The 10,245-nt window shown below is 46.3% G+C and overlaps 1 protein-coding gene across 1 annotated transcript; it reads left to right on the forward strand.

Moving 5' to 3' along the window:
• Positions 1-5,811: 5,811 nt before the first annotated feature.
• On the forward strand, positions 5,812-9,659 carry LOC113927833 (HLA class II histocompatibility antigen, DM alpha chain). Its single transcript, XM_027604013.1, has 5 exons — positions 5,812-5,982; positions 7,482-7,766; positions 8,388-8,666; positions 8,900-9,028; positions 9,391-9,659. Exons 1-5 carry the CDS (start codon positions 5,895-5,897, stop codon positions 9,393-9,395), a joined length of 786 nt encoding a protein of 261 aa, XP_027459814.1. The 5' UTR covers positions 5,812-5,894; the 3' UTR covers positions 9,396-9,659.
• The last annotated feature ends 586 nt before the right edge of the window (positions 9,660-10,245 follow it).

The raw sequence follows: 10,245 nt of genomic DNA on the forward strand, positions 1-10,245 counted from the left end.
AGGTCATGATCCCAGGGGCCTGGGATGGAGCCCCGCATCAGGCTCCCTGCTCCGCGGGAAGCCTGCTTCTCCCCCTCCCTCTGCCACTCCCCTTGCTTGTGTTCCCTCTCTCACTGTGTCTCTCTCTGTCAAATAAATAAATAAAATCTTTAAAAAATAAAATAAAACTTCTTTTAATCATAGATCCAAAGGAAGTCAGTTAGTGGAATGTAAATATTTTTATTATTAATAAATCAACATTGAATCATATTATGAGTATGTTTTGAATTTGTGGCAAGATTTGTGACAGACCAGAGATCATCAAGTAGAAGACATATATCACCCAGGCAGTTAGTAGGGAAATGCTGCCTGAGCCTTAATACACAGATTTAACCTCATGCTTATGTCTCAGATGATCTCATGCAGTTGTCCGGGATGCCATATGCTGAAGATAGCTGTATTGGGGTGGTTTTGTTTCATGATGATTCTCCCCTCTCTGGAAATAACTCTGATACGTAGGGGTGATATTGTGCCTGGCCACAGCTAATTGATCCAGAGATACACATTAATACAAGCTGAGCCAGTCAGAATGTCTCTCCCAGTAATGTGCAACTTGAAAGATGGAGACTGGAAGTCTTTAAAGGTGAGGCATAATTAACGGCGGCTCAACCCTTGCTGCTAAGGCCCCTGAGGCTCCCCTTCCTGAGGCTAGCTTATTCTACTCTTCCTTTGGTTTCATGAACTAGCTCAGTATCCTTCCAGTAAATGGCCATTTTAAAAGTTAAGTTAGCCAGAATTGGTTTCTACTGCCTACATCTCAAAGAACTTTATTCAATATGATGAATGGTTACATAATAAAATTATTATGTAAATGTATTTGGTATCTTATTACCTCTGTGAGGAAATAAATTTAAAAATAGAACATTGCTACTATCAAATTTACATTTGAAAAAATTTCTTGAGGGATATTTTTGTGGAGAATACAGTTTGAGAACTGCTGTGGAGGTCAAGTGGAGAGGCCTAAAGGCAGTTGGGTATCTCGGTGGTATGGAACTCAGGGCGAGATCTGAGCTCAAGGGGTAAATTTGGAAGACATCAGCAAATAGGTGGCAGCTGAAGGCATGCCATCCAGGACAAATGTAGTGTAAGAAGAGAAGAGATTGAGGACAAAACTCCAGGGAACACCAACTCTTAAGAAAGGAGTCCACAAAGAAGACCGAGAAGAGAACACCAGAGAAGTGGGAGGAAAGACTAGGAAAGAGTGCCATTCAGGATACCAAAAAATACGCCGTTTTAGGAAGGAGGGTGTGGTCAACGGTGTCAAATGTTGCAAAGAGCCCATTTGATTTAACTACACAAAAATGTTGGCGAACAGTCTCATGGTTGAGAGTTATGGATTAAACGGCAAGTATAAAAGTAGAAATATGGGAACCCATACCTTTTTCAGGAAATTTGTCCTTCTAGGAAAAATAAATGGGGCAGTACTAGAAAGGGATGGGAGAGCCGTGTTAGAAAGCCATGGCCCTACTGGATTTACAGGAGGCATTATTTTCAGGGACATTCCTATCTAATGACCGAAATAAACGGTGAGTTACTGGGATACAGAACCGGTTGCCTTGCTCCTCTCATGCACAATTACCACTTCCCCAAACGAATTAGACACTCTTTTTGAGAGATTTGTTACAGAACTTGTTGGAGAGTTCGGACAGGAAGAATTGCGTAGAGGGAAGGGTAGTCATAACTGTTTGAACTCGTTACTATTTATACTGGGAGAGAAAAGAGTTGATCCAGAGATACACATTAATACAAGCTGAGCCAATCAGAATGTCTCTCCCAGTAATGTGAAACTTGAAAGATGGAGGCTGGAGGTCTTTAAAGGTGAGGCATAATTAAAGGCGGCTCAACCCTTGCTGCTAAGGCCCCTGAGGCTCTTTTCAACTACACCTCGCCAGAGTCTTGAGGATAGGTGGTTATATATCTGCCCACCCTGATCTTGTCCACACGTAATCTGTGGAGAACTTGGACCCTTTTGTCTCTTTCCTCCCACCCAGAGTAGTTGCCGTGTCTGCTACCTGTTCCTAGCCTTCCCACCCCCCAGTCTTCTTCCTCCTGTTTCCCCTCAGACCTCCTTCCAAACAATCTGTCCCATCTGGGCCACAATGTATTCATTAACTCATTGCCACCTCCAAGGGGGATTGGAGCACTTCTTTGGTTTATTTTGAGTCCCCCATCCCAATTCTGACCACACACAGAGAACGGTGTTCAGAAAACTATGGTATGGAGCAAAATCCAGCCCACCACCTTTTATGTGACTTGAGAACTAAGAAAAATGGTTACATATTTAAATGGTTGGAAGGAAAGCAAAAGAAGAATGATGTCATAAAAATGATACGAAATTTACACTTCAGTGTCCATAAGTAAAAAAGAAGGGTAAGAACAAAACTCCAGGGAACACCACCATTTAAAGAGTAACTGAAAGGAAGTGGTCCACGAAGGAGACTGAGAAGGTGATGCCCAGGAAGTGGGAGGAAAAGCAGGGAGGAAACCAGTGTAGCCATGCTCTTTCATTGACATGTTGCCTGTGGCTGTTTTTGGGCCTCAGCTGAGTGGAGAAGACAGAGATGAGTGGCCCACAAAGCCTAAAGTGGTTACTATCTGGTCCTTTACAGAAGTTTGCCCATCCCTGGTTTAGACTCCAGGTGCCTGTGTGCTCTATGTCTCCCCCTATAGTCCTGGTGATGTCATAAACTTCCTTTCTGCTTCCCTCCAAGGGCCTGAGTCTTCCCACTGCAGGAACTGCTGATGGGTTAGTCCACAAAGAGTGGGACATTGGGAGAATGTTGTTTTTTGGAATGTAACACAATGATTTCCAAATCCTACCCCAGCCTTGGCACTCTGCCTGTCCCCACCACACACACTCGCATGTGTGTTCACACATTAGTGTTTCAGAATATCCAGGAGGTCATGGGGTTATTTTTTGGGTTTGGCTATTATTGCTGCTGTTATTTATTTTTCAAAAAGGAGTATGGATTTTGAAAGTCTGAGAAATACTGAGGGACCATATCCACATAGATTAATTTCTAAGATTACTTAATTGCCACATTAGATGTTTCTCACTGCCTCTTCCCCCACCCCTTCTGTCTTTCTCTCTTTTTCTTCTCTATTAGACTTCCAGCATATACAGTGACAGTTTCTTCCTCACCTCCCACTTGCTTCTTAGCCCACCACAATCTGGAGTCAACTCCCACTACAACACTGAAACTGCTCTCAATACATTTGTCAACCATTTCATAATTACCAAATCTAAGGACACTTCTATTCCTTCCTTGACTTCTGGGAAGCATTTTATAATGCTGACCGTGTCCTTCTTTATACAACACCTCTGCTTCTCTGAATCTGCTTCTTCCTTGTTCTTCTCTTAGCTCTCATATTCATCAGGATGCCCCTGGTGTCACTAGATTCCTACAAATTAGTCCATGTCTGTGTACTGGTTATTTTCTGGTGTCAGTACCCCACTCGCCCTCCTATACTGTGTTCTGGACTGCTCGGCCTAGGCATCTGTAATGTATGCACTTCCCAGGCTTCCTAGCCAGTTGACTTCCTGTTAGATTCTCTCAGTAGGAGGCACTGGCAGGAGATAAGAAGGCAGAGAAACCGAGAAGCTTCCTGCTTTAGTTTCCAACAGAGTGGCAGTTGCTGGTAGATATGGCAGCAGCAAGAATGGGTGATTCTGGACTCCAGCCTCCCAGGTAGAGACAGCACCTTCTCAGTGATCCAGGCTTGAAGAAGTTGGAAACTTCAGCAGATCCAGAACCAGCTATGATGGTGTCTGTCCCAGGGCAACAGCAGCTGTAGGCAGGGATTCCGTATCAGGAACAATAGGAGCTTCTGATTTCTAGGTATTCCTCTTTCCTATTTTGCCTCCAGACACATGCTTTTTCCTTTTGCACTTCTTGCCCTTTTAATACTGCTGTCACCAATTTTCTATATTAAATTCCCTCAGTCTGGAAGACCTAGAGTGGTTCTATCTTCCCGACTAGATCCTGGATGATAAGTGGTAAGAGGTTAGGGTTGGAACCCATGCCGACTTATGTCCTTGTGTCACTTCCTGCTCCGTCTGCATAGTCTACTTGCAGTCTATCCACTGCTTCTGCTTCAACATTTGTGCTGAGGACTCCCAAATTGAGTTTTTTCAGCTCCTACCTGAGATCCATACCCATATACCTCAAGTCTCCTGCTTGGCTCTTCCACTGGCATCTCAAATTCAACATGTACAACGCTACTCATTCTCTTCTTCATCAGATCTGCTTCTATGGCATTCTTCTCTATTTCAACATAGTCTGTTACTGACCACCCATCCAGCCACCCAATCTAGAAATCTTAGGGTTAGCCTTGACCCCTCCACTGGGCTAATCAGTAGCCAAGCCCTTTAGATTCTACCTCCTAATTATCTCAATATTCTATTCCCTCCATCTCCTCTGTTCATGACTTAATTTAGGCTCTTATCATTTCTCACCTAAAGTATTGCTATATTGCTAAAAAAGAGTCGTGTGTGGGTGTGTGCAACTTTTTATTTTGATGCAATATACTATAGACTCTGACCAGCAGTTTTAGCTCAATTTTCCAAGCTCCAGTCCATCATTTGAAATGTCAGACCAATTTTTCTAAAATTCAAAATAATTGTGTCACTCCTCAGTTTTAATATCTCTAAAAGCCAGACCCTCTTTGTGGTATAACATGGCCTATGTGATCTGGCTCTTGCTTAAATTTCTAGCTCATCTTGACACTCCCCCACACCCCACTACCAAACAGGGACACAATCAGTAGCCTCCACACCATTCACATGCAACCACATAGAGGTCTCCAAGGGAAGGAGCTCTGAATGCCTTTGACCTTCACATATTCGCCTACCCCTTGCCCTAGAATGCTTTTCTCTTCCTTCATGTTCTGCTGGTCAAATTGTTTTTTTTTTTCAAGATTCTTAGAAGGCTCGATTATGTTCCACCTCATTAAGTTACTACTTTCAAAACACTTGGCACATTCTTTTTATTTTTATTTTTTTAAAGATTTTATTTATTTATTTGAGAGAGAGAGAGAAAGATTGAGAGAGAGAGATCATGAGCAGGGGGGAAGTGTAGAGGGAGAAGCAGACTCCTTGCTGAGCAGGGAGCTGGACAGGGGACTAGATCCCGGGACCCTGGGATCGTGACCAGAGCGAAAGGCAGGCACTTAACCAACTGAGCCACCCAGGTGCCCTGACTTGGCACAGTCTTGTTTGAATACATTACATTGTTGTGTAATGATTTATTCACCCAACCCCCCACTAGACTTTAAGCTCTTTGAAGGCAGGAATACCCTTTATTCATCTTTGTATTTCTAGCTCTGGACCCAATACTAGCACTTATTAAATTTTCCATGTATTTCTGCAGAACGAATTAGAGCTAATGCCTGATGGATACCTCTCAGAGAGAGAGAGGAGGGAGGGCTGGAAGGAGGAGGAGGAGGGGTCTGAAGAGCCCTGGGAGTTTGGCGTGGGAAGAGGAGCTTCCCCAATTGCCGCCTTCTGCAGGAGGTTGTGCCGCTCTGAAGAGCCCATTACCTAGGTTACAGGCGGAAGCTGAAAGCTTGATACTAAAGAGGCATCCCCAGCAGGAGGCAGACATCCCTCCATTGTCTTCCCAGCCCAGTTACACACCCGACTCCCGTCGGGTGAAAGAGCCAAGTCTTGAGAAGGTTGCCGGCCCCGCGTCTCTCCCCAGCTACTGATGATGTTGAACCCTACACTGCCGTGATTGGTTTAGCCAAATGATAAGGGCAACTATTGGAAGTAGCGGGCGGAACAGAATCTGGGGAAGCAGTTTGGGGCCCGGGGTCCACTGGCTAGTAGCTCTTAGCCCACGGTGTGGTGTGAAGATATGGATCATGAGCAGAGGCGGGGAGCTGCACTGCTAAGGCTGTTACACCTCCTGTGGTTGCTGCCCTACTCCCGGACCGCCCCTGAAGGTATGACAATCCCTCTCGTTTACTCCAATCCTGACCGCTTAGAGCCGGGGGAGCCACTCAGAGCATTTGAAGTCTTCTTTGCATTTGAAGCCCTGTGCTTTGTAAGTGGCGCGGGAAGTATTATGAAGTAGTGGCAACAATAGCAGAATTGGGAAAGAGATCAACTATGGATGAATGGCAATGTCAGAGGTGCTTTGTATGTTCCACTTAAGACAATCTCTTGAAACAGAGATTGTAAAATATCCATTTTACAGATGGAAAAAAATGAGACTCAGACTCTAACGTGGTCAAACTCACACAGTTGGAAGGGGGGCAGAGCTGGGATTTGAGCAAAGCAAATATTATTTCACTGTCCTATTTAGTCGTCTACTCTGCACTCCGTCATCAGCTCATCTTTTGGTTCTTGAAAAGTCTCTTAACTTTATTGGTCCTTAGTTTCCTTCTTTGTAAAGGACGGGGCAGAATGGAAGAATAATCTGGAAGATCCCTCTTCCTCTAAATATCTATTACTCTAGGTATTGAGTAGTGGGTAGAAAGTTTCACGCTACTGTGTGTGTGTGGGGGGGAGATTCTTGCCAGAAATTTCAAAGAATAGAGATTATTTCCTGCAACTTTGGGTCCCCCAGTCCTGTCATTGCAGGGGCTGGAGGGTTGAGGGAGGTGAAGACGTTTTCAGAGAGGTCTGGTGCTAATGAAGTGGCTGAAGAGAAGCCTGGAGATTGTTTTTTTTCAGCTTACCATGCTGTCTGGGGGTAAGATGCACAGTGTCATTTGTGGCTTGGGGAGGCCATGACCATTCCTTTACCCTCCCTTCTAAGACTGGGGAACCCACCCAAGGCCTTCAACGTCAGTACAGTGGCCTTCTGTGGATTAGACGATGATATCTTTTTTGGGAAGGATGCAGCCCTGTGCCAGGATGCATGGCTTGGGGAGCAGAGTTCAGCCCCGAGATTTCAACTTCCAATGACTTCCTTGGCCAGATGCCTCTGTGCAGCATACAAACACGCAACCAACACTGGGACTCTGAATCTGTCACTTTAGACAGTAGACCTTTTTTACGTTTTACAACTTTATTTTTTTTTTTTAAAGATTTTATTTATTTATTTGACAGAGAGAGACACAGCGAGAGAGGGAACACAAGCAGGGGGAAAGGGAGAGGGAGACGCAGGCTTCCCGCCGAGCAGGGAGCCCGATGCGGGGCTCGATCCCAGGACCCTGGGACAATGATCCGAGCCGAAGGCAGATGCTTAACGACTGAGCCACCCAGGCGCCCCATGTTTTACAACTTTAGACAGTGGGCCTTTTTATGGGCAGGGGAAGTTTGGAGAGATCCTGTAATATCTTCTTCACCCCATTGGGAGAGAGAGCCTAAGTAACAGACACAAGAAGGGGTTACACCCGAAGCCTACCCCCTCTGCCTGAAGCAGGCCTTGCTGTTTTCTAAGCTAAAGGGGAGGAGGAGAGTCCCCTCTCCCTGACTCACCCTATCTCCTCTGCAGCTCCTACCGCAGCGTGGCGGGATGAACTGCAAAACCACACGTTCCTGCACACAATATACTGCCAGAACTGGAGTCCCAGCATCAGCCTCTCGGAAGCCTATGATGGGGACCAGCTTTTCTCCTTTGACTTTTCCCAGAACACCCGAGTGCCTCGCCTGCCTGAATTCGCTGACTGGGCTCAGAAGCCTGGAGATAATTCCACGATTTTCTTTGACAAAGAGTTCTGCCAAGCTATAATCCAGAAAATAGGACCCAAACTCGAAGGGCAAATCCCTGTGTCTAGAGGTCAGGGGTGTTTCTGGGGGTGCGGGGAGGGGCTGCATCCTTAACCTCCTCAACCTGTGCCCTGAATTATTCCCTTTCACACCAGCCCCCTCATCTAATGCCTTCTGGGTCTCGCCTTACCAGCTATGGTCTGCACTCTGTTTTTGTTGTGGGGCAAAGACGTGTGCCTAGGACATAGTAGGTGTTCAGAGCTATTTATTGAACTTGATGAATGCAACAGGGACCAATTGATGCCTACTGAATATTAATTAGAGCTTGTGTTGCTATGCGCAGTAGGATGGAAGGGGAGAAAGGAAGTATCCAAAGATGTGTCTGTGTTTCAATAAGCAGACAGCGTGTGATTAGATGCCCGTGTGAAGTCTAGACAGGAAGCCCTGCAGGAAGTCAGGGTGGAGGGTCCCAGAGTAGCCTGGGTCTGGCTCTGCCTCTAGATCCAGGTCTCGTTCTTGCCTAGAGGAAGACCTCCCGCCAAGCCCCAGCTCCTCCCTCATCTCTTCTCCCAAAACCCGTCCCCACGGACACTGTCTCTGCCCTCCCCTCTGTATGCCACGCCCCTTCCAAACTGAGGGGTACCATCTAGACTAGTTACTTCTTTCCCTCACACCTCAATCTTCCCACCAGGGTTTCCTATTGTTGACATGTTCACGCTGAAGCCCCTGGAGTTTGGCAAGCCCAACACCCTGGTCTGTTTTGTCAGTAATCTCTTCCCACCCACGTTGACGGTGAATTGGCAGCATCACTCCGACCCTGTGGAAGGAATCAGGCCCACTTTTGTGTCCGCAGTTGATGAACTCAGCTTCCAGGCCTTTTCTTACTTAAACTTCACACCAGCACCCTCTGACCTATTCTCCTGCGTTGTGACTCATGAGATTGACAACTACACGGCAGTTGCCTATTGGGGTGAGAACTTTCTCCTTGGAAGCCTGCTTCCTTTTGGGGGCAAAAAAGGATGGACCCATGGAAGGGCCTTCTTTTTCTACTTGGACTTTGTTGAAGTCCATTCCCACCCTGAGCAACTTTAATTTTTCATGCCTCAGTTTCTCCTGTTTCATCCCAGACACCCATGTAATTCCCCCCGAGTGGGGGGCTCACCGACCAAGTCTCCAGGCTGACCTGCTCCCCCTTTTCTCCAGTGCCCCATAATGCGCTGCCCTCTGACCTTCTGGAGAATGTGCTGTGTGGTGTGGCCTTTGGCTTGGGTGTGCTGGGCATCATTGTTGGCTTAGTCCTAATCATGTACTTCCGAAAGCCTTGCTCAGGTGGTAAGTTAGAGCGTCTGGAGTGGGTGGGTGAACCATGGGAGCCACATACAGCGAGGCGCCGTGGGGGCATGCCCAGGGTCATCCTGCGGCATGGGGAGGCCTTTGGGTGGGGAGACCTGAGTCAGGTACCATGAACATCCTCCCGGTTGGGGTCCCAGTTATACACGCACACAGCTATCAGATCACAGGCATGGCTTTGAGTGGGAGAGGAGTGATATGGGGAGCTGCAGGAGGGGTGCTTGGAGATGACTTGGGGCCAAGGAGAGATCAACTTCTCTAGGATATGCCGCAGGCAGGGAGGGGCCTTTGGGGAGGAGGGGGGGGTCCCCCGATGGCTTCCCTCCATCCTTCTCTCTCCTCAGATTGATTCTCCCCGACCAGAGTCTGGTGCCAGCAGTGTCGATCATGAATGCAGCGGGAGATGAGGTTTCCCACATCCAGCCCAAGATCTCTCCTTCTCCGAGCAGGAGTCCCTGGGATGGCCCGGGGGGTGTGCACGTGCGCGTTTGTACAGGTTTCTCAGCTGGGGGCTCTGCTGTCCCCGGGCTTGCACCCAGGGGAACCCAGAGTGGCTTTCCTATCACGACCACATTCCTTCCCACTTTAGGGCAATAAATCTTATTTCTTAATAGTGCATGGGTTGTCATTTCAAATCCAACACATAACCTGAACATGGCTTGCCCTTGTTAGGGAGGGAAATGGGGAAACCCCTAACTCCTCCCCGACTCCTGTTCCCTGGTCTCAGCACCATATGATAATCAGTTTGTGCAAAACACTTGAAAAATGAGGGCAGAGCTACTTTCTGATAATCTGCTCACAAAATGGTGGAGGAAGCTGATTGTAGATTTTTTTTTTCATTTTACTGGTTGTGAAAATATTTATGGCTAGTAGAGGCTGCCTTGAGAAATATGTAACATTTCATAAGACAAATTCATTTTTTATAAAGATTTATTTATTTTACATAATATTAGATGATATTTCACTATGCTTTCTTCCATTTGTGTTATTGTTTTCCTTTCACATTTAGATCTTTATTGATTGGAATTTTTCCATATGATGGGAATAAGGATACAACTTTCTTTTCCTCCAAATAGTAAATTGATCTTCTTAATATCATTTACTAAATATTCCATTTATTCCCAGGGATTTTATACCAAGTTTCCCTATATGCATGGATTTGTCTCTGAATTGTTCAGTCCATTGGTTTGTCAGTTCCT

This window comes from Zalophus californianus, chromosome 7 (genome assembly GCF_009762305.2).
Source record: "Zalophus californianus isolate mZalCal1 chromosome 7, mZalCal1.pri.v2, whole genome shotgun sequence".
Taxonomy (NCBI): Eukaryota; Metazoa; Chordata; class Mammalia; order Carnivora; family Otariidae; genus Zalophus; species Zalophus californianus.